The 24959-nt window shown below is 46.8% G+C and overlaps 1 protein-coding gene across 3 annotated transcripts in view; it reads right to left on the bottom strand.

The window, feature by feature from the left end:
• atp8b2 (ATPase phospholipid transporting 8B2) overlaps positions 1 to 24959 on the bottom strand; it is a 40098-nt gene that overhangs the window by 1425 nt on the left and 13714 nt on the right. For 2 of the 3 annotated variants that reach the window (XM_079735687.1, XM_079735686.1), the window contains 20 exons: positions 18301 to 18459; positions 17972 to 18060; positions 17566 to 17762; positions 14732 to 14852; positions 14129 to 14216; positions 13962 to 13996; positions 13485 to 13644; positions 13186 to 13374; positions 11317 to 11432; positions 10458 to 10622; positions 10044 to 10155; positions 7603 to 7708; positions 6363 to 7032; positions 5218 to 5401; positions 2981 to 3204; positions 2594 to 2677; positions 2262 to 2507; positions 1794 to 1932; positions 1264 to 1394; positions 209 to 820 (listed from right to left, as the gene is read on the bottom strand). In XM_079735687.1, coding sequence (XP_079591813.1) covers positions 209 to 820; positions 1264 to 1394; positions 1794 to 1932; positions 2262 to 2507; positions 2594 to 2677; positions 2981 to 3204; positions 5218 to 5401; positions 6363 to 7032; positions 7603 to 7708; positions 10044 to 10155; positions 10458 to 10622; positions 11317 to 11432; positions 13186 to 13374; positions 13485 to 13644; positions 13962 to 13996; positions 14129 to 14216; positions 14732 to 14852; positions 17566 to 17762; positions 17972 to 18060; positions 18301 to 18459 — 3827 coding nt within the window. The remainder of the gene's footprint in view (positions 1 to 208; positions 821 to 1263; positions 1395 to 1793; positions 1933 to 2261; positions 2508 to 2593; positions 2678 to 2980; positions 3205 to 5217; positions 5402 to 6362; positions 7033 to 7602; positions 7709 to 10043; positions 10156 to 10457; positions 10623 to 11316; positions 11433 to 13185; positions 13375 to 13484; positions 13645 to 13961; positions 13997 to 14128; positions 14217 to 14731; positions 14853 to 17565; positions 17763 to 17971; positions 18061 to 18300; positions 18460 to 24959) is intronic. The other variant, XM_079735688.1, reaches the window with a different exon arrangement.

Genomic DNA, 24959 nt, shown 5'->3' with positions numbered 1-24959 from the left:
GCTTCACAGGGATTGTGATCCACCATGAAGCTTCACAGGGAGTGTGATCCACCACAAAGCTTCACAGGGAGTGTGATCCACCGTGAAACTTCACAGGGAGTGTGATCCACCACAAAGCTTCACAGGGAGTGTGATCCACCGTGAAACTTCACAGGGAGTGTGATCCACAATGAAGCTTCTGATCAAAACATCAAGAACAGCAAATCACCTGCACCGCTCCCAGACTGAGGGTCCAGCCCCCCGACTCTCCCTGTGCTGAAGGGGCCGTGTCCCAGGGCCCCCCCCCAGTGGAGGGGCCCTGAGTGGACTCCGAGGCCGCCAGCAGAGCGGTGCTGGGGGGTCTTGCATGTGACGTAGAGGAGCCGGGCTTGGCCTGGAGGGGGGAGGGCGGAGGCGTGCGGGCCTCCTCCTCCTCTATGGCTGCATCCTGGGAGCCCCCCAGCACCGAGGGGGAGTTGGACAGCGGGGGCGCGGCCGAGCCGGACACACAGCTGGGGGCGGGGCTGCTGTCGCCGGAGGCGGTGCCGGGCGGGGTGGGGGCGTGGCTGTGCTTCTTCTTGCGCAGCGTGTCGATCCAGCTGGAGCTGTGGCGCGAGGCAAAGGACGCCAGCGCCAGTGAGGACAGACGCATGTTCTTGCCCGACGTGATCAGCTCGCCGAAGCCCTCCTGGTGGGCAAAGGCGTAGCCCGACCTCCGGGAGCCCCCGCGGGCCCCTAGCCGGCCCTCCGACGTGCTGCCCGCCGCCCCGCGGACCCCCGCCCCCCCGCTGAAGCACACCACCTTGCGCTTTTTCTGCCGCACCAGCTGTGTGTAGCGCACCTGCAGGGAGGGGGAATGGGGGCAGAATATTTCTTCAAACACGTCTTTCCAAAACAAGACTCTCAGATTACATTTTACATCCAAATACTTTTGCCAGTTACCGCCAGAAAATTATTTTCTTTTCTATGATAAAATAATTGTTAAAATATGTCTCCATGACAGTTAATAACAACACTGTCACAAATCTTGTCAGGAATCCTGACAGGATTATACCTAATGCTACTGATGGGCCTTCTTCTGGTTAGAGCAATTCAACTACGTCAAAATTGGCTGTAGTGCTTCAGATTACATGAGGGTAATGACATGCACTCTGTAAACACACAAACACAAACTTCTGCATGCATGTGTGTGAGTGTGTGTATGTGCGGGTCTAGGTATTTGTATAGCGTGTATGTGTATGTATGTGTGTATATGTTTATGTGTGTCATGTGTTCTGTATTCACCGTGTCAGACAGCTGGGGCTTCAGGTCAAGCTTGAGGAAGCGGAACGCCAGAACTGGAACGATACAGATCACTGTTGCCAAGGCGATGGTCAGCCATACCACCGGCTGCAGTAAAGTGCTCTGTGCGCTGCCTGGGAACACAGACATCCATTAATCACTCCTTAATTAACCCTTAATTACACCAGCGCATCACGTCACACAGAGAGGCCTAACCTAGTTTATTGTGGTTGATTCTTTTCCTGAAGGAGTACCATCTTAAGCTTCGTCATTTGTACTCGGGTAAAGCGATGGTCTCCACGTCGCGGGCATAGCCAGAAGGGAGCTTCACCTTGATTAACGTGCACCTCTCCAAACCTGAAGCTACACGGCGTAGGTCAACAGAGTGCAGGAGAGGCACAGTGTACCTACAGCGTCTTCTCAACACAGGTTGAATCCAACCTTTATCTGATCTGATTGTGGATAACTGCTTTCAAGCGTGTCCTGAATGTCTCACCGAATAGGAAAGGAGAAAGAGAGAGGCGGGGACTGACCGACGAAGTGGAACTGGTTGGGGGAGGAGTTGAACAGGGTCTGGCTGTGCATGGCCAACATGATGCTGAAGAATAAGCCCAGTGAGCCCCAGACAAACACATGGTTGATGATCGTCCAATAGCCTGTGTCCAGAGCAATCTGCACACACACACACACACACACACACACACACACACACACACACACACACACACACACACAGTTGCAGAGAAAGGGGGGAAATTGAGTTAAGTATAACTGACATCCACTCGCAACAGAAACCACAAAATAAAAACAAAGATTGGCTCAATCCCTTATTCTATTCTACTGTCAATACTTCATCTTTGACCTTCATATACTAACATTCATGAAGGCCTTTTGCTCAAGGGCGCCTCCAGGCAGGGCAGCGTACCGGGACACCAGGGGGCGTGCACCCAGAACCCTCTGCTGGGACAACCAGAACCCTCTCTACACGAACCCCAACTCACCTGGACGCTGACCACAATGACCAGGGCTGTTGCCGTGGTGACAGCAAAGGTCTGGTAGTCGGCCAGGGGCTCGGCCGTGTCCTGGCTGGCGTTGGACAGCACGGCGTAGGGCACGAAGAAGAGCACCAGCGAGGTGTAGATGCCCTGGGAGATGCAGATGAAGAACTCCCGCTTGTTGAACAGCAGGTTGAGCTGACCCGGCTCGTACAGCTTGGGGTACTCCAGGCTCCTCCGGTCCGGGACGTCCTGCGTGGAGCCCGGGTCACAACATGAACACAGTGCATGCATGACGTTGAGAAACAGCTGCACTATGGGTACCTGCCTTGACGTACCTGGTCAAATATCCCCATGGCGAGAACAGGTAGAGATGTGTAGAGAATGTTGTAGAGCGTGATGAAGTACTGATCATATACTGTCTAGATATGGGACACACACACACAGACAGACGCACACATACAAAGAACATGTCAGCGGTCGAACCGCTCAATTCCTATGTAGCTATTCAGTCAAAGTTGTGGAGTGACTTACAGGGAATTAGTGTACAGCTCATTAAGCATCTGGGGCCAAGGATGCCTACAGGGAGACTGCAGGCATTGGGGATCGAACCCAGTACCTGTCGGCTAGGAGCCTAACCCTATCCACTAAAATATCCTGCCCGCTCAAATTCATCACATTGTCGAACCCACCCCTCCCCCACCGGACCCCGTCTCAGACCGGACCTGGGCGGAGAAGCCGCAGAAGAAGCCGAACCAGAAGTGCACCATGGTGAAGGCAAAGTTCTTATAGAAGAAGTAGCAGAGGAAGCGGCACATTCGCAGGTAGGACCAGCGGCCGTGCACCAGCAAAAGGCGCTGCAGGAAGCGGAACTGGGCAAAGGAGTAGTCACTGGCCAGCACCGCCTGGATACCCTCCTGACCAGAGATACCCACACCGATGTGAGCACCTGGAGAGTGAGAGAAGAGAGAGAGAGAGAGAGAGAGAGAGAGAGAGAGAGAGAGAGATAGAGAGAGGGAGATAGCAGGAGAGAGGGGGAGAGAAAGAAAAGTAAGGGGGCGATGAGGAGGAGCGAGAGGAAGGTGTATTTGCGATATTAACAACGATTACATTCAATGAGAATGTGAGCGAGAAACGGGGAGAGGCTCCATGGGGGCCGTTGTAAAGGAGGCTCCATAGGGGCCCATTGTAAAGGAAGCTCCATAGGGGCCCATTGTTAAGGTGGATCCATAGGGGTCCATTGTAAAGGCGGATCCATATGGGCCCATTGTAAAGGAGGCTCCATAGGGGCCCATTGTAAAGGTGACTCCATAGGGGTCCGTTGTAAAGGAGGCTCCATAGGGGCCCATTGTAAAGGAGGCTCCATAGGGGCCCATTGTAAAGGTGGCTCCATATGGGTCCGTTGTAAATGTGGCTCCATAGGGGCCTGTCACACACATGGTTTGAAGAAAGTAAAGGAGAGAAAGCAGGTATAAACTTAAAATGTATAAAGATACCAAAAATCTGTTTTTATATGTATAATGGTCTAAATGTGATTACTTGGTCAATGTTTGAATGAAAAGGAAAAAAAATACTGTGGTTGAGTCAGAAGTAGAATGGAATGATGCAGGATGCCTGGATGATGTGTGTCTGTGTCTGTCTGATCATGATAATGTTTCTGTTTCTGATCGTATCGATGCGTGTTTGTTTGTGCTTGTCTGTGCTGCAACTAAATTAGCAGCATTCTACATTTCCAGTATGCACTTTTCCCTTCTAATTCATTATTCTCTCTGTTCTAGCGTGCTGCGGGGACTGCGTCTGGATGCCTGGACTCTCCTTATGGTTAACCGGCCAGGCACCCCATCACAGTATTTAAGTATGTACGTATGTCAATTATAGCCCCCATTGCACTCCTGATCATCCCTGGAAGGAGGGAGCCCTCACTCTGTGTTCCTGCTCAAGATTTCTTCCTTGCTAATTAAGGGAGTTTGTTCTTTCCCTCTGGGGGGCTAGGGTCAGGGGGGTGTCATAAATATATGACCTGTTAAGACCTTTGAGACTGTACCAGTGATTAAGGGCTACAAATAAATTGAACTGAATTTAAGTAGTTGTCAAACATCTCATTTTTAAAAAGTACATAATTGAGTGTTTAGAAAAGTGATAGTGTGCGATCCTGGGCCACGTGAGACAACTAAACACGCAGGGCCATAAGATGCACCGACTTACACAATGGAGGGCCACTTGGGCAAACAGCACACACACACGCACACATACAGGACCACCACTGCTCTGAACCGCCTGTACCCACCTAATGAGGACACACTGGTGCAACAGGTTTCCCCACCTCCCTCCTGGCCTGCGGTCCCCAGCAAAACAACATGTCCTTCTGCTTTATCTGCATGGCTTCCTTCACTGACCACACTTGGGAAATCGCTGATGGTAATAACTGTGGTTCCTTTTTTTTCTTTTTTTCATCTTTCTACATTTATTCATTTATTTATGATTCATATATTGTTTATTTTTTGATCCCTTTGCATTTGTTTTTTTTAATTTTTGTTTAACATTTTTGATCATTTTTCTGATCTCTACATTTGTTGGGTGTCTTATAATTAATGTTTTGTTTTTTTCATTGATGTATTTTGATCCCTTATATTTATTTTACAACTATTTGGCCATTGGGTTAATAACTGTAAACATGCAAACAGCGAAACTATCTTGGAATCTTCACATGGAATATCAAAAAGAGCTTAAAAGAAATAGACAACCAAAGAAAAATAATATTTCTGGCTTTTTTCTCCCTTTCTCTTACTCTTCATTTTAAACCTTTATTTTTGCATTGTATGATAGAGTGAAATAGACTGGAAGATGTTGGAGAGAGAGGGGAGGACATGCAGCAAAGGACCACAGGTGGCAGGAATCAAACCTGGGTCACTGCGATCAGGACTGAGCCTTAACGGTATGTGCTCTACCCCCTCTCTCTTACTCTTGATCATGCTGACGTCGTTGGCCCCATCCCCGATGGCCAGAGTGACGGCCTTCTTGTGCTTCTTGATGAGCTCCACCACCAGGGCCTTCTGCATGGGCGTCACCCTGCAGCAGATCACCGCCTTGCAGGCGCAGGCCGTCATCAGCAGCTCCGCCTCCATGTCTGCCTCCAGAGCGTGGGCCTGCAGAGACAGGAAGCAGATCACAGTCACTCCTGTTCATAGTGTGCAAGAGAGAGATCTAGGACAGTGTTGTGGAACAGACCTTTTGTTCACAGCGATTCAGAAGAGTCTCTCTCTCTACAGAGAGGATTTATACATTATACTGCTGGATATCATTGGCCAATAAATTGGCCAGTGATAAGAGCCGAGCACTCTTCATCAACTGTTCTCTGTACTTCTTCCTATTAGCTAGTTGCGTAAAAGCAGTATTAGTTAGAGACTTTCTGAGTCTCAAATATACGGAGGGTCACATCGGATATTTTCTTGTTGTGTTCTTTTGTGTTCTGAGTTTCTGATTTCTGAAGTCAGAATTCTGAGATTTATATAATTTCATCTCAGAATTATGATTCAAAACTCAGAACACAAATAACATCATGTGTCCCTATTCTTCGGTCAGTGTGTGGTTCCCATCCTGTAACAAAGGGATTCTCACTGAACTTGGTTCCTTACAGGTAGTCTGTAAGGAATTTCCCTTGTTTAGCCTGCGAGATTAAAATCAAAATTCTGACTTTATTCTCAGAATTCTGACTTCAATCTCAGTATTCTGACTATAATCTCAGAATTCTGACTTTATTCTCTGACTTTATTCCCAAAAATTCACATGAGGCCCCCACCCTCTTCCGTACAAACGAATACATTTGAACTGATAAACTATTACATTAAGCATCATACCACATGATGTATGCAAGTGATAAGTGTGTCAGTAGTATTGTAATGTGTCATGTGTTGTGTGCATGCATGCATGTTTGTTTGCTTGTACGTGTGCATATGTAATTGTATTCAGTCTTTCTGATAGTTGGTGTCTTTATGTATTTTAGCATATGAGTGTGTTTATGTGAGTGTGTGTGTGTGTGTTTGGGTGTGTGTGTGTGTGGGGGGGTGTGTGTGTGTGTGTGTGTTTGTGTTAGTGTCATCGTTTTACCAGGCTGTGACCGCTGATGACAAGAGCAAACTCTCCTGATATGTTGTCCATGGAGAAGGAGGAAGGTGGAGGAGGAGGTGCAGGAGGAGGAGAAAGAGGAGCAGGAGCATGAGGAGGAGGAGGAGGAGGAGGATCACTCTGCCGTTTCCCACCTCCTTCATATTCTGCTGTGGCTTCATTGGCCCCATATCCATTCCTTATCAGACAGCCCTCACTCCACCCCTCTGTACGACTGTCCTGCCTCCCTCCTCCTCCTGCTCCCCCTCCTCCTGCTCCCCCTCCCCCTTCTCCTGCTCCTCTTTCTCCTGCTCCTCTTTCTCCTGCTCCTCTTTCTCCTGCTCCTTCTCCTCCTGCTGCTCCTTCTTCTGCTGCTCCTTCTTCTGCTCTGCCTCCTGCTCCTCCTGCTCCACCTTCTGCTTCTCCTTCTGCTCCTCCTGCTCCTTCTTCTACTCCTCCTCCTGCTCTGCCTCCTGCTCCTCCTCCTCCTGCTCCACCTTCTGCTTCTCCTTCTGCTCCTCCTGCTCCTTCTTCTACTCCTTCTTCTGCTCCTCCTGCTCCTTCTTCTGCTCCTCCTGCTCCACCTCCTCCTGCTCCTTCTTCTACTCCTTCTCCTGCTCCTCTGGCTCCTCCTTGGGTTTGGGAAAGCTCAACCATGCGTTCCCTGGCCCTCCTGTTGACAAAGACAGACAGAGAGAGAGAGAGAGGGAGAGGGGAGAGAGAGAGGGAGAGAGTGAGAGAGTGTGAGAGTGTGAGAGTGTTGTGTGCGATAAGAGAGATGGATACATAAACACTTTGACTTTAAGAGAGAGAGAGAGTAAGAAAGAGAGAGAGAGTGAGTGTGTGTGTGTGTGTGAGAGAGAGCGAGAGGGACAGAGAGAGCAGGGCTGCTGTGAGGGACAGCTGTGAGAGGACTGTGTTAACAACAACCAAGGCAGACAGCTGAGCAAACATGAAGATCACTGAAATGGGACGTGCACAAAAAATAAAATAAAACACATATATATATATTTATAAAAAAAGAGAGAGAGAGAGAGAGAGAGAGAGAGAGAGAGAGAGAGAGAGAGAGAGAGAGAGAGAAAATAAGCATGGACAGTGCAAGGAACATGATTGGATAATAAAAGACACAGAACAGTGCACTAACAGCTGACAACAGCAGTGATCCAGAGAGTCAGACATGCATGGACGATGAAATAAAGAGTCAGATAGAACGATGTGGGCTGGGCATAATGGACAGACGGACCTCAGTTCCTGTCTCACACTCTGCACCGTGTGGCCGTTGACGATGAACACCTCCCCCATGTCGTCCGTCAGCATCTTGCAGGAGTAGCCAATGTTCACCGCAGTCTCTGAGAAATGGACAGGGCGAGAGGAGAGAGCTCAGATCCCAGGTCAAACAGCACACAATACCGAAGGGCAAATGGACTATGGAGGTACTGCAAGCAATAGGTGACAACAAATTACAATGTCAACATAAATCTGTACATAAAGGATAACAAATCTTAATAGAATTACACCTACATGTGTATTTAAGTACCCCAAAAAACTAAGGCGCTTTGATTCAATAGCAAATGTATAAATAATTTAATTTTTACAAATATCTTTTTGTTGTCTCTTTTTAAAAACACCAGCTGAGTCGGCTGATCTGATCAGCCAGCAGATTGTGGCAAAGGAGAAAGCTCCGTCTCCGCAATATTTAGGCAGGACCTTGGGATGGCTAGTAGGCCTTGTTCTGATAAGCTAAGGGGTCTGGTGGTGAGCTAATGGGAGATGACGCTTATTGGGTCTTGTGTGAGGACCTAAGGGTGCGAGGTAAGGGGAGGTGCGGAGGAGATAGGGTCTGATTTTGGCAATGGTCCTGAGTCGAAAGATTTCACTACTGAGTTATGACACCTAGAATTAGTGTGTGGGATCTGGTGAAGCTCAGAGATGGTTCAGGTCCACGTCTGTAGGACTGGCAGACGGCTAGGGTACAATGAGCAACATTCCCATTTGGTTTTTGTTCAGCTGATATCTGTTGTGCAGTTGAAGAGCTGACTAAGCCTCGGTACAGACCAGTCTAGGCGCGGCCCATCAAGAGGTTGACCTCCAGTCTCTAGCTTCAACATCTTGATACCATAAAATGCTGTTTTGGCACAGTGGTGTTTGGGGACAGCAGATGGAACATCTTCCATGGTGTTCATTGAAAAAATAAAAGGCCTTCTCTAAAACATTTGATAAAAAAAATATTTTTTAAAATCCCCCTAAAATAGTTTGATCGACTCCAAGCCTCTTCTTAAGCAGCTGAACTATGGTGAGCTTGAATCAGTGTGGGACGGTGCCAGAGGTTAAGGAGACCACTACTCAAAACACAGCTTCTAGGCTGTGGTTGGTGGTATGTCCAGTGTCAGTTTGTTGACTTCATCTTCATGGCTGTAAGAATTTGACCAAACTGGACGAGGGAAACAGGCTGGAAACGTCTGAATGTTGTCTTGTTAGATTGATGGCGGAAATCCATATTGGAGATGAAGATGTTGGATGTGACCTTGAACATGAGATTAGGGTTTAAAGAAGATGTATGTGCATTTATAATTATGTCGATAGTTAGCTCTTTTACCAATGTTTGACATCTTATCAAAAGGTACTTAGAAGGTCAGGGGATACATGGTGTCCGTCTTTTTGACTCTGCCTTCCAACAAGCTCTTTAAATGGAGCTTGTGAGGTTAAACCAGGGAATTGATCTTTGCTTGCGGGTTCTTCCTCTCAGAGGTAATAGTCTCGAGTGTACAGGTAGGAGAGGTTGAACACAATGAATAGATCTTTCTCTGCTTCGGAAATACTGTGATCTATTGGGTGGATGCCATCAAAGAAAGCTAAACTTTCTTGAGAACCGCTCATCCAAACAACTTCCCAATCGACACCGCACTTCCTGGGGTCCGAGCAATACAACAACTGTGACGTCGTTTGAATGAACGATTGTCGAGAAAACTGAGGACATACAGACCCACAGAGACATGATATAGTTAGTTCTATATAATGGTAGCCTATCCAGCATCCAAGTACAGGGACCAAGTGAACGGCAGACAATGGAATGCGGCTTGTGTAGGCCCGATGCTGAAGTACTTAAAGATATGTTGAGTCTGTCCGCAGTGCCCTGAAGCCCCACCCCCAAAGCCGCGCCCCCATAGCTGCACAGAGCGCTGCTGGATGTTTGCTTTGTTAAAGTTTATTAATGTTGAACGTGTCATGTGCCCAAATAAGTAAACCCTGAACTATCTTGGGTCCCCAGCAATACACAGGCTATGTGTGAAGGAGACCAGATGAACATTTGTAGAGATTGTAAGGACATACATACATACATGCACACAAACATACATGCACACAAACATGCATACAGACTTACATACATACATTCATACATGCATGCATACATACATACATGCATACATACATGCATCAATACATACATGCCTGCATACATACATACGTCATACATACATACAAACATACATACATAAACAGACAAAGAGATTTCTCTCTTTATAGATAGATGAGAGACAGTAGTTCCGTGAGAATCATTTAGGAAAAATAATTATTATTTCTCAACTGTCTATAAACTAAAACACACAGAGCAGGACATGTTGTTGTAAAGGAATGCTAAACCACCACCGCTGATAAAGATGTGTGAGTGTCAGGCACTCTCACCCTGCTTGTCTCCAGTGAGGACCCAGATCTTGATGTTGGCCAGAGAGAGGATAGCGATGGTCTCAGGAACCCCCTCTTGCAGCTTGTCTTCTATGGCTGTGGCCCCCAGGAGCTGGACGCATTACAGAACATTCAAAAAATGGTTTGCCATGACACACATTATTATTGGTATTGTAAGCAGTTTCTGTAAAACATAAATATTGCATATATCGAATAGTTTGAAGCAAAAAGACACATTTTGCACATTAACTATGTAACACATTTGAAAACTAATGATGATATCTCACACAATCACACAAGCACATATGATATATACATAAAGGAGACCATACAAGCCCTTTTTTCAAATGAGTCTGTTTACATTGTTCAAGCACACACAACATATCGAGTACACACAAACAGCGGGGAGCCGACCGTCATGTGCTGCTCTATCTGCTCGTAGGCGGCGGCCAGGCGCTCCTCCCTGAGGTCGGCGGCGGTGTCGGCGGCGCGGTGGCTCTCCGCCCAGTCCTCCCACTGCTCCTCTGTCAGCTCCCTGGACGCCAGCGCCAGGGTCCGCAGTCCGTCCCCTGCAAACTCCTGGGGGAGCACTCACACACACACATAAATACACACACACACATAGAAACAAACTCACAGACACACACACACACACAGACACACGCAAACACACAGAGACACACACTCACGCACACACACACACAGAAACACACACTCACAAAGACACACACACACACATACACAAACACACACCCACACACACATACACACATAGAGACACACAAACTCACATATACACAAACGTAAGCAAACATGCAAGAAAATATACATGCAAACACACATGCACACATGTTTTTCTCCAAGCATAAGCAGACAATGATTATCCCATACAACAAGTATACAGACATACACAATCAAACAGGCACACAGGCACACAGGCACACACACACACACACACACACACACACACACACACACACACACACACACACACACACACACACACACACACACACCTAATTAGTTTAAACTGGGTAGAGGGTGTATGTGTTTGTCAGGGCAGGTTTATTTGTACATCCGTAATAAAAATACATAACAAACATTTGACTTCGATCATACAGTGGCTAAAGCAATACAAAGAACGATGTAAACACTGCAATTTGAATGGATTTACACGATACAGGTCGTGTAAATTCTTTGTGCTGCGTCTCTGTACGACCACTAGGCGGCAGTAGAGTACGTCACCTCAGCACTGTAATGAACCTGAACTCACGTTGAGATGGTCTGAGGTGACGTTCATCAGGTCCTGGTTGCCGGCGTGGAGCCTCTCCATCAGCAGGGTGTCCGCTCCTTTGCAGTACAGACGGATCCGGCCCTGGGGGTCACGCACTGGGACAGAGAGAATCCCAGTATTTACACAGCATGTTATGTTAGGAGATACGTTGTCTGCCAGTTCCCAGAGTCGTACGAGCCTTGTTGTGTAACAGAGGTTTGATTAACGAACAGGCAATTTATCAGGGACATTTTTGCAGATTGAGGCAGTAAACACTATTCCCACTAGGAAACAAAACATAAACAAAGATGATAGAATGTCCCCCAGTGTGACAACAAATAGTGTGGTTACACAAATAGCTGAAAGGCAAATGCTGGCCCCATCTACATCTAATATTGTAGTTGTACTGCTCAACCCGGTCTGATTTCATTCCATACTACCTCCATCAACTTAGAAAACAGAGTTTTTAAAACTGAGTTTGTGTCTGTGTGTGTGTGTACTCAAGCCTCACATCAGAAAATGTAAAGGTTCAGACAGGAAGACTAGCCCCCTCTTTAAGAGATTTCCCTGCAGCCTAATGCTAACTTCAGACTACATGATCATTCTTTCAAGGTGATCACCAAACTCTCCTGGTCAGGTAAGGCCTTCATCTGAGGCCGGAACCATACTCTTTTACCACCTAGTGCGAGAGTAAGGCCGTCGAGGTAGAGGGTCAAGAAATTGTCCATCATGGCTTCACAAGCACTATGTGTAATGCTGGCGGGCTTGTGTTTGAAAATAAAACTCAAACAGAGCTTGAGGTAACAGATGTTTTAACGTTCCACAGACACGGTCTCCTCTTTCTTTGTGCCATGATGACTACATATAGGCAGTGGTGGACAGTAACAAAGTACTATTAATTTGTTACCGTACTTAAGTAACTTTTAAGCGTATCTGTACTTTACTTGAGTATCATTATTTTTGCTGTACTTTTACTCACCTACATTTCGTAGCAAAAAAATCATACTTTTTACTCCACCCCATTCAAAAAACCCTAGTCGTTCCTTTCAACGTTCCTTTCCACGACATGCATGCTGTGTGTGTTTGTGTGTGTGTGTGTGTGCCTGTGCGTGCCCCCTGCGCACCTAAATGTGATTGTACGCACATGTGTCTCTGTCTGCGCTTGGCCCCTGCGCGCGAGGGTGTTTGTGTGTGTGTGTGTATGTGTGTGTGTGTGTGTGTGCATTTGTGCGTGTGCGTCTTTCTGCGCGTTGCCCCTGCACGAGTGACTGTGTGTGTGTGTGTGTGCGTGTGTGTCTCTCTGTATGTAGCATGCGTGACCAATAGACAGTAAACCCCAAATGAGTGCACGTGCACCGCAAGTGTACCATTCACAACACATCGCGATTCGTGCAGTTTGGGCGGGTTTCTCCCAACTTTCTCGTATCTCTGTTTAGCCTTCGAATTTCGCTGTCATGTTTGATGTTTATAGCCAACGCACAATAATGGAAGAAGCGCCAGATATTGAAATTGAGTCCCAATGGTCATATTTAAGCGAACTATAGTCTGATCCTGGCAGAAGACACAGCCACTCCATGCCATCGTTACACCAGAGATTATCTCCAGGGCTTTACACAAGCATTCAGGAAGATCCCATTCTTACGTATCCCAATGATACAGGTTAATATGAGTATGTTTCATCAGTCACATCCCCTGCAGCATCAGGACCAGCAGGGATATCTATCTTCTACCACTACGCTACTCATATCTATTTCCCCATTCAAATATATCACATCACAGTCTCTTGCACATACAAGTCACTTGTCTCTTCTGATTTAATTGAATACAGTACATGGTTTTCTGTACTGTATTCTCTGTACACGGTCTCACCAATGACAGACATTCGTTTGCGTATGTTGTTGAAGTCAAGGATGGCCAGCAGGGAATAGGTGACCGGTCGGCCCAGCTCGGAGACCGTGATGGTGCCGGGGGTCCGGGAGCGGAACACAAAGCCAAAGTTCCTTGCGGCCGTGACCAGGGCGCCTTCGTCTGGAGACTGGGCCTTGTACAGCAGCTCCCCTGGACGCAGGAAGGGATAGATATAACAGACTGAGAAACATCTACTCAGCCACATAATGTACATGCAAACACACAGAGCCTCTCAGGGTGTCACGGCAGAGGCTCCTCACCCTCGCTCTTCTCCTCGCTCATGACGGTGTGGCAGAGGGACAGTAGGCGGAAGAAGTCGTGTGTGCGTGGCTCGCCCACTTTCACCGACTCCAGCAGCCCGGCGTCGTAGAAGCAGAATTCCGGGTCTGCCAGGGGGTTGAAGGCTGTGAAGTCCAGTCTCTGGGTGGATCAGGAGACACACACACACACACACACACACACACACACACACACACACACACACACACACACACACACACACACACAGACACACAAACACACGCACACACACACACACACACACACACACACACACACACACACACACACACACACACACACACACACACACACATACCCACACACATACAGACATACACACACACACACACATACAGACACACACACAAACACATGAGATAAGCTTGCGTGTGTTGTGCTTTTAGAGAGTAAAATTGGTGCATGTTACTGGTGAGTAGTAACTTTAGGAGTTCCACCTTTGGCTTAGGTTCCAGGGGATCTGTTATTTCACCTGATGGTTAAACACAGACATAGTTAGATATGATGATGATGATGATCCTGATGATGATGATGATGATGATGATGATGATGATGATGATGATGGAGTGTGTGTGCCAAATGTTGTAAATGTGTGTCTACATACCATAGACTTGGCCATTGATGGAGCATTTGTTGAAGCTCATTATATTTTGCGTGAGAGTCCCAGTCTTGTCACTGAAGATGTATTCCACCTAATTATAATGATACATATTATTGACAATAAATTGACAGTTGATGAGCACACAAAATGTACTCAAAATAAAAGTTCACTCGAAATGTGTGTGTATTTTTAGTGGTAGACATGAGAGGTGTTTTGGAACTAGAGTTAAGATTTGTCAACAGAAATGTCCTCAACAAAACGTCCTCTGTTAAGGTGCACTGGGGGTCATGCACTGGGGGTCATGCACTGGGGGTCATGCACTGGGGGTCATGCACTGGGGGTCATGCACTAGGGGTCATGCACTAGGGGTCATGAAAAAAAATACAACAGTTTAAACAATAAAAAAAATTGACAGGGGATAGAAGACAAAAGACAGACACACAGATGGACAGATCGACGGATAGAGTTGCTCTGTAGATCCCATTCAACTTCTTAAGACCTGACACTTATTTGTGTGAGCATTGTGTAACACAATCCTTGGTCCCTGATGCTACGTCCTCCTGAGGTGGTCTAGTAGAGTTCTTCCTCTAACACAGTGAAGCCCACCTGTCCGAGCTCTTCGTTGAGGGTGGTGGTCCTGGCCTCTGCAGCAGTGAGGCAATGAGAGCAGAACATCTGTCGGTCCCAGTTGATGAAGTAGCTGTGGCCCAGCCGGATCACCTCCACACTGTCAACACACAACATCAGCACCTCCATCAGCTCATAGGAGTGGGGAAGAGAGAGGGTCAAAGATCGAACGCTGGTGTAACAGTAGCTAAGAGCTGGAGTTATGGTGTGTTCCTGAATCCTCGGACGCCAGCCTTCCGAGTTGCACTTTTGACGTAATTTCCGGTCTCGTAGCATTTATAACGTTCGTCTTTGTGATTGTGTCATGAAATTGGCTAGTCGTTGTTTATTGTTAACTACATTAGCCTCTTTAGCAAACCATCCCGAAAAAAACCATCAGAACTTTACATTGTATTGCATGCACAGCAAGACCGTGCAATGCATAAATTGGTGACCGGAATAAAGAAGAAATGTAATCAAGTGGGTAAGAGCATTTAAGATCAACATTAAAATGACCAACGTGGTACAAATACAAAGAAAATAAATCTCTTCACGGGCGCATCCAGAGCATTGATGAGAGCGTCATCACTGCTCTCGGTCTACTCTCAGAATTCCGAGAGATGAAGACAAAAAGGGGGCGTGCCTCCAAGAAATGCTGCATGAAAGCTGGGACACGACTTCCGACTTGGAAGGCTGGTGTCCAAGGATTCAGGAACACACCATTAGACGAAACAGTGGCTCAAGGATTCAAGCCTTGTTTAGTCTGAAAAGTTACGGAAGAGAATAGATGGATACTTTTCTTGTAGTCCAAGCCCGGATTCACACAGTGAAACATTAAAAAAAGAAGTTGCAAGTTTCAAAATGCCTGGAACATAATGCAATGCTGTATGACAGTTTGAAAGGATGTCCAAAGCAAAGCACTTTATTCCATTAAGGCTAGCACAATTGATTTAGATTAATTGATTTTGTATACAATCCAAAATGATGCCCCATGGTGCAGTGATGTGATGTGTACAATCCCATTGCATGATGTGATTGTATATATCACATCACTGCACCGTGGGGCATCATTTTGGACTGGAAATATAACCCTTATGCTCACTCTTATATGCTTAGGAAAGAAGTTGTGGGATGTCCATGACCCCAGCCTTATGGCCGAACATAGCTATCTGTTGAGTATAGCTATGATGAGGTTGAGCTGAAGCAGATACATTTCCCCCAGTTGTCTGGCACACAAGTGGCATTTAGTTCGAATGAAGTTTGAGATGCTTTTGATCAAAGCCTTTAGCAGATGACACACACCTCTTTAACATCGCTAAGGGAACACATCTGCACACATCTGTCCTCTTTAACAACGCTAAGGGAACACATATGTCCTCTCTAACAACGCTAAGTGAACACATCTGTACACATCTGTCCTCTATAACAACGCTAAGGGAACATATCTGTCCTCTATAACGACGCTAAGGGAACACATCTGTCCTCTTAACAATGCTAAGGGAACACATCTGGAGTTCCCTAACCTACCTGATGGGGGAGCGCTGAACAAAACACTAAATTAACAAACTAGCAGTAATGCCAGGTCATAGGTTGCGTTCACACCGCAAGACTTAAGGCCCACCTTGTTATGCCGACTCCTGCTACACAGTCCAATACCTCTATCTAGTGGCCGCTTGATGCCACTGGCCCTCATTCTCCCGACACACGTGCCATCAATCTACAATCTCTACTCCCTACTTCAGCCGGGGATCTCCATCCAGCCGGTGCCAGTTTGTCGTTTGCTATACCTCAGTCAGTATCGGTCCTACCAGCGTTAAACTAAGATCTCCCCGTTTTTCCTGTTCCCCCAGTAACCCTCTTCCCTCTACTCTAGTTCTCCGTCCTCCACCCTGCTTACCTGTTTCCAAACCCCTGCCTGCCTGACTACCCGCCTGCCGCTGAACCCTCGCCTGCCTGACTACCCGCCTGTCGCTGAACCCTCACCTGCCTGACTACCCGCCTGTCGCCGAGCCTGTGCCTGCCTGACTGCCTGCCTGTTAACAAACCCTCACCAGCCTACATACTCGCCTGTCGCCGAGCCCTTGCCTGCCTGACCATCGCTTGCCTAGCCCTGGCTTGTCGTTTACCCCTTGCCCCAATAAACCCCACTTCCTTTCACTCCGTCTCTGCCTCCCTGTGTCAAGCGTTTGGGTCCCCTTGTCTTGTCCCTTAACCTACCTACTTAACCTTACCTCAGATTTTACTCTATTTTTATAGCTCTTATCACCGGAACAGTCTCAAAGGGCTTGACAGGCCAGATATTTATGACACCTCCCTTACCCTAGCCCCAAAGAGGGCAAGAAAATACTCCTTTAATTGTCACATTTCACGTTTAGTTTGAACACTAGTTTGACTATAGTGTGAAGCGGTCACAGTCTGAACCACCCCGCATGCGAACAATAACAAAGTTGTGAAACTCAGCATGGCCAGAAGTAAACATGGAGGCACTGAAGACAGCGGTTCCGGTTTCATTGATAAATTGATGTGCAGTGGTGTTGACATTTTTGGACAGACTCAACGTTTTGATGAAACTGCGTGGCAGGCCTAGAGCTGGTCAAGAGAAAACACACAGGCACTGCTGTTGGTGACCGAGCGCCAGAAAAGGAAAAATGATAATTATAATTGTGACTAATATCGATCTAGACTGAATTTTGCTTGCGGTGTGAACCAAGCCATAAGTGCAATAGGACCATGTCTGGGGAAATGTCTGCAAAGAATACTTTTTAAAAGCTTTTGTCTTCACAATAGCCTAAGAGGTGAGACGTTTTAAGGTCTTAAACCTTTGCTCTCCCTACCTGACGTAGAGGGAGATAGGCACCACGGTGTTGAGGATGATGATGTAGGACCAGAAGGAGAGGAAGGCCGAGAACATGAAGTTGTCCACTGGGGGGTCCCAGGGGAGGTAGCTCTGGAACAGGGAGCCCACCTCCTTCTCCCACACCGCGTTGCCCACTGCCAGGATCACGCCCATACACACCAGGAAGCAGAAGATCTAGGGTACACACACACACAGTTTATATACATTTCTTATTACTGGTTAAGTTCTTAACACTGGTTATAAACCAGTATTAAATCCCTTTATAGAGAAGTGCTAGAGATGTGAAACTAGATTCAAAGTGAATCATAGTGATACTCAAAACAAACATTACCAGACCAAAATAGTATGTGAGTCATGAAAGTGAGAGGTTTGGGGTTTCCTACCCAGAGCACCAGGGTGTTCATCAAACAGTCGATGCTTGTACGTTTAAACTTGGTGCGACCGCTGTTCTGCATCAGCTTAGTATCTGGTCCTACCACAGAAATACACAACAATGGGGTTTATAACCTGTAAAGTATGACATATACACACACGAACACACACTTGTACACACACACAAATGCATGCACCCACAAACACACACACACACACATTGAACATGCACACATTCAAACTCACACATGCACACACATACACACACACACTAAAACACACACACACACACACACACACACACACACACACACACACACACGCACACTCACACACATACCAGCGAATATGACGAGGCCGTAGCATGCCTCAGTGTTGCGCAGGACGCAGCCTCTCAGCAGCATGTTTTGATTGGTCAGGACACATTTACAGTCCCTCCAGTACAGCGTCCCGGAGAAGCGGTCCAGCTTGTTGTTCGGGGGCTCACACACCACCTCACCTACACACACACACACACACACACAAACAAACACACAATGAAGTAAAAGGCTGTCCAAGACTTTGAGGCCTTGATGTATAGTATCATAGTGTTAACCACATGCCCACTGAAGCCCAGCTCAGATCAGAGGTTTAGGACGAGACGCTACGGGTGCAGTAGGAGGAGAAAAGGCTGAGGCAGTGTGAACCGTAAGCAGCAGAGCATCTGAAGACGCTGCGTGGCATCTCAGAAGATGAACTGTGTCAAAAGGCATTGTGTGGGGCCGCAGCTCAGGAGGTAGATCAGGTTGACTGGTTACTGGAAGGTTGCTAGTTCGGTCCCCTCACCCTAGCTGCTCCTGACGAGCTGGCTGTCACCCTGCATGGTTGTCTCCACCGTCGGTGTGTGAATGTGAGAATGAATGGTTGCAAGTCGCTTTGGACAAAAGTGTCAGATAAATGTAAAAAATAGTGTGCTTTTAGAAAGTATTAAGGGTATATACGGCGGTTGACCACACCATTATAATGACTTGTTTGTGGCAAAACCACAAACAAACAAACATGTAATGTGTGGGTTTTGGCTCAAGCCTTGTCCAAATAGTAGCAGAAGCAAAAGCTGCGGAGGGAAACATCTTCATGTAGAGGGTTTGTGGTGGTGCCGAAGGTTGAGGACACTAGGATACTGTAATTGGACAAAATACTTATATTCTGTGCAGGCATTTGTCTTTACGTCACAATACAGCTGTATACCAGAAGTAAGCAGATTTATATTTATATAATATAAATATTATTTTTTGCAAATATATTAAAAATACCTAAATTGAATTGTTTTATTTTTATTGTTTTTATCTATATAGTAGTATTGAAGTTATTCAACTATAGGTAACCTGATTTTGATCAAAGGGAAAACTCATTATTTTTTTAACGCAGACCAACACACAGGAGAAATGTAAGCTTTAGCGGAAGTTCTACCAGGAGGACTCAACTCACGCACGCAAGTTTGCCAATCACCAATCACCTACCTACACCTGCTTTATAAAGAGTAGTCTAACATACGTTCTTTGCTGCATAGGTATTTCGTTCGATGCTCGTTATTCTCAGCAGCTCACTATGTCGTTTAGTACTCACCCAGAGTTCGACATTTCTGAATCCGACGAGGATGCCATCCCTCCATCTCCTACCATATCACGCAGGAGGGTGTCCTGGCCAACCAAAAAACTCCTAGAACTCCTTGACCAAAAAGCGTCCCAGTGGAAGTCGGCTTATCAAGGGAGGAAATCCTGCAGGCAGGGCCGGCGCTCGGCATAGGCGACCTAGGCGATCGCCTAGGGCGGCAAATGTGTTGGGGGTGCCCTCTGGTGGCGCCCTTAATTAATTAACAAATGGAACAGAGAAGGGAGGGGGCGCGGGATTAAATGTTAGGGCGCACTGAAACCCTCACCGTAGTACGCAGGACCCCTGTCCAGGGCGCAATTTAATGTCGAGTCGCCTAGGGCACCGAAACGGTCAGCACCGGCCCTGCCTGCAGGTAGCCGACACAGCTCTGGGGGAACCCGCAACACGCACCCCTCTCTCCACTGTCCGCTCCGGATGCTGCTGCTAACGCGGCTGTGACTTAAAACAAACAACCCGGCAAGACGCGTGCTACTCGGCCTACCACTTCTGGTCTGGCGAAACGTGCGCGCTAGAATGCCGATCATCCCGGTCCCCGGCATTCTCAACCAACTCACCCACAAGTCCTCAACACGGATATCATCCAGGTTCTACAAACCCTCGCTGAGTCTTTAAAAAACCTCAGTGCAAGGATGGACGGCATCGAGAGACACCGATCCAACCTCCCGGAAGGGTCCAGGCCCCAAACCCGCTGTTGTCTGTCGTCACGGCACCCTTCCTCTAACTGCCTGAACGCCCCGGCGCACAACCATCCGCCTCGGCTTCCTCCGCTAACACAGCCTACGCACCAGCCACATGTTTAGACACCATGCCTACTGCCGTCTCTGCGGTAGCTGGCCTAGCTCCCATATCCTTTTCATTATCTACAGCTCTACCATCCGGGTAGGAGTTTCATTTCGCCCGGCGCGGCAACCGTTTCCCAACTCACTAAAAACAATATACTCCAGGGTAAAGATGTCAATCTTGCGGGTTTACTGTTACCTTCCCCTGCTATTGAGCGCCAATGGGTTGATTGTGGCGATGTGTCTGTTCTTTTAAAGACTACAGATCCCAGACTAACGCATAATTTATCTTTCGGTGAGTTTGTCATTACTTTTGGTATTTACAGAGACATACTGTGCCAAGTTTATCCTGAAAGGAGGATCGAACTAGACGCTCACGCTCACTATGGGGGAACTTTATTTTATGAATATCACAAAGCGTTCTCTGCCAAGTCAGCCCAATGTATAGCTATGTTCAAATCTACTGGTCTATCACGGACACCGAGCTCCTGCTCTGCCATTTCAGAGGCCACAAGTCGCTATCGTGCGCTATCTCTAGTTCTCACGAGCACACAACGGTGCTATGTCCAAAGACTGCTACTAGCTCTACCGTTCCGTTCCGTTCCCCGTCCATGGTGGTGAACATGTAAGCCAACCTGGCGATCGGCTCGGCCGCCCTATCATTCTGTTTAATGGGAGGAGTATTTGTAACAATTTCAACGAATCCGTCTGTTCTTACAATAACTTTCGATTCTCTCATATCTGCAGTATTTGCAAGGACCTGCACCCGAAAACCACCTGCCCCCCGCCGTCAAAGGCCGGCAAACCGAGGGAGTGCCCCTCCCTTCAAGATATTCTAAAATCTCATCCATCTACCCCAATTAACATCCGTTCATTGTCAACATTTCTCTCATCTCACCCCAACCCGTTTTGTAGACCACCTCATCACGGGCCTTTCTCCCACCCGAAACCCTTGGGGTTTCGGGTGGGAGTCCTTTCTCCGCTGTCCACTAGATATGTGGCAAAATCTCCAGTCAGCTCTGGCTCAACCAGAATGCTTTTCTGGCTAAAGAGGTCTACAAAAAATATGTTATTGGCCCATTTAGTTCTCCTCCTTTCTCTTTTTTCCGTATCAATTCTCTCGGTGTTGCTACTCGGAGATACTCAGGGAAAAAACGTCTTATTTTTGACATGTCCTCTCCTCACTCCGACTCTATCGCTAGTGTCAACGAATGTATCCCACCAGCACCATATTTTTTGTACTATGCCACCATCGACCGCAGAATTGCGTTAATTAAAATCACAGGCATCCGTAATGTTGGCTTGCTAAAGCCAACATTACGGATGCTTTTAAAATCATGCCTATTCATCGTTCCGATTGGCCGCTTTTCGGAGTGAAATAGCTAAATTCTATTTTGGAGTCAGGTTAACATTTGGGTGTAGGAGCAGTCCCCACCTCTTAAATTTGTTATCCGAGGCATTGTGCTGGATCATGTTAAACGTATGTCGGTTGCCATTCGTTTTACATCTGCAGGACGATTTCTTGCTAATTTTTGCTAATCTTTCCATCTAATCAAACAAGCGTTCTGGACCCTCTAAAGGGGGTATTCATTGAAATTTGCGTCCCCCTATCTGAAAGGAAACGGAGGGCCCAGTCACCTCAATCGAATTCCTAGGGATTTGCTTAGACTCCGATAGGATGCCAGCATCCCGCCCTGATGAGAAACTAACAGAGGATCAGATCTTTTTCCGATTCGTTTCAAATTACTTCTGGAGTTAATAAACGCAGAATGCTCTTCCTCCTAGGCCACCTCAATTTCGCCATGTGCATTATACAAGGCCGCTCGTTCATCTCTCGCCTTCTAACTCTGGCCCATTCGGTCCCAAAACTGAACGACATAATATACCTCAACGAAGGCTGCAGGTCTCAAATTCTGGTAGTTTCTTCTTGTTAATTGGAACGGTATATCTTTCTTTTATAATGACATGCCCAAATCATCCGATTCTCTTGAACTATTTACCGATATGTCTCCCTTGGTTGGGTTCGGTTTTTTTTTCCAAGGGCAATGGTTTGCCGAAAGATGGCCAGCTGAATTTCACACATTCGCCCTCGGGTCCGAGTCGTCTGCGCTGTTCGAACTTTACCCAATCGTGGCTGCTAGCGTTCTGTGAGCATGACGCCGTAAACGCATAACCATGTTCTGCGATAACAAAGCAGTGGTGGCAATGATTAATAAAAAGCGGTCTGCATGCCCTACCATTACGTCTCAGCTCAGACGTCTAACATGGTAGTCCGTTACTCTCAATTTCATCATAAATGCTGAATATATACCCGGTCACTATAATGTTCTAGCTGATTCTCTCTCGTTTCCGTTTTCAGGAATTCAGACGCCTATGCCCTGCAGCGAATGCAGATCCCATACTCAGCCCACCCTTTCACGAACTCTGGTTGGATTAGGCAACAGTTTAAATTCGCTGTTAGACTCCGCTTGTATCTTCATGGCAAAAGCTTTAGCGCCGCCTACCCTTAAAGCTTATAGCTATGCATGGTCTTTGTTTAATTTATTTTGCATTTCCATGCGCGAATCAGTTTTCCCAGTGTCGGTCCCCATTGTCTGCGCTTTCATCGTCCACTGCCTGGAATCCCGTAGACAAAAATTGTCTTCTATTCGTAGAAACTTAGCTGGTATTCAATTTTATGCAAGATGCCAGGATCCTGGCTTTCCTAGTTTATTTTCGACTCCCGCAATTTGTCTTCTACTGAAGGGTATTTCTAAGTCACTGCCAAAAGTACCAGACAAACGCTCTCCTATCACTCTTCATATCTTGAATAGATTAGTGTGCTCTCTCAGAGCTGGGATATTCCATCTTTATTGTAACGTATTACTCGAGACAGTGTTTCTCACAGCGTTCTATGGTTTTATGTGTCCAGGGGAATACACGTCACCTACTCAGATATTTTTCTCTACACAGGGCCTGGCTTTCGCCGACATCACTTTCTCTTCAAGGCACTTTTCCATCTTCTTAAAACGGTCTAAAAGCGATAGCTTAGGGGCAGGCGTAACCATCATTATTTCGAGAATCAACAACATGCTCTCCAACGTTGGTTAAGGTATATTTAAAATGTTTGCAACTACTGGTGGTGGTGGTTATCAGTTACTCAATCTATAACGTAAGATCTGGCTATAAAAACTCAAGGTTAGCCTGCAGCAACCCCGGTGAGTGCGTTGACCATGTCGGTGGCACAACACGGGCACTCGTGAGTTCTTTGACCATGTGAGTGGCACAACACGAAAGCACTCAATGTTCGCTGCAGCAACCCCGGTGAGTGTGTTGACCACGTCGGTGGCACAACACGGGCACTTGTGAGTTCGTTGACCACGTCTGTGGCACAACATCAAACACGCAAAGTGCATTGACCATTTCGGTGGCACAACACGGGCACTCGTGAGTTCATTGACCACATCGGTGGTACAACATAAAAGTACTCAAGGTCGCCGCAGCAACCCCAAAGAGTGCGTTGACCACGTCGGTGGTACAACACGAAAGCACTCGAGGCTTGCTGCAGCAACAGCTGCAGAGTGCTCTAAATTTTCACTGATCCCGCTGATGGTATTTTAAGCTCAACTGTTCTATGTGGTATATGATTGACTCTTAATATGTTGTACATTGGGTTTGCCTTTTATCTTCCAGAAGCAGTATAAATCCTTGCCCCCTTTTCTACGGCGGGAATGTATGTTCTCATTACTCTCTTTCGCTATATCCCATCTTTTGGGGGTGGGCTCCGACCCTGCCAGTCCTGGCAGGACATGCTGAGTCATCACTTATTTCCAGTGTTACGTCCTTTCTTTTGGGGAAGGCTCCGCCCCTGCTAGTCCTGGCAGGATATGCCGAGTCCACACGTCATCCTAGATCCGTGACGGGGCTCACGCCAAAGACTTATCATGCAAAATATTCTCTTATGTTATCATTCAAAATAAATCTTTATTCACGTTTATTGGTGAATGAGTCTTCATGGGAGAACTGGAGAAAAGCTCTGTTCAGGTGTACAGTGCTTTTTAACAGTATGTGATGAGCTTTACATCACGTCCTGAGATCCCTGCATTCAATATGAATCTATGTGTTGGATAGTCTTGCAATTAAATATGCCACCAGTTGCCAAGAAGCGCAGCAAATTATTAGTTTACCTATAATATTTAGTCTCTCTCCAGGTGAAATTCATTCATTTGTGTTTTGTATTTGGATGAGTCGGTGCATCGACAGCTTCAGACTCCTGGCATAACACCAGCATCAGCACCCGGTCTCTACGGCTGCAGTGCGTCGTACGGCTTCACGGGAACAGTCCCGTTTCACAACGTCATCTTGGGATTCTTTTGCAAGCAGCTGCCAGTTGCAAGCAGTTTCGTTATGAAACCTTGATCTGAACTGGGCTTGTTACACAAGGAAGTGCTTATGCAGGCGCTAACACATTCACAAAAAAAAACATGCACACACACATGCACACACACACACACACACACACAAACACAAACACACACTGACACACACAGCGACTAGGAACTTGATATGTGGCAGAATGTGGGTGAGT

Source organism: Pollachius pollachius (genome assembly GCF_949987615.1).
Source record: "Pollachius pollachius genome assembly, chromosome: 1".
In the NCBI taxonomy this organism is placed as follows: domain Eukaryota; kingdom Metazoa; phylum Chordata; class Actinopteri; order Gadiformes; family Gadidae; genus Pollachius; species Pollachius pollachius.
The sequence above is the reverse complement of the archived record's forward strand: the minus strand, read 5'-3'. Positions and strand labels throughout refer to the sequence as shown.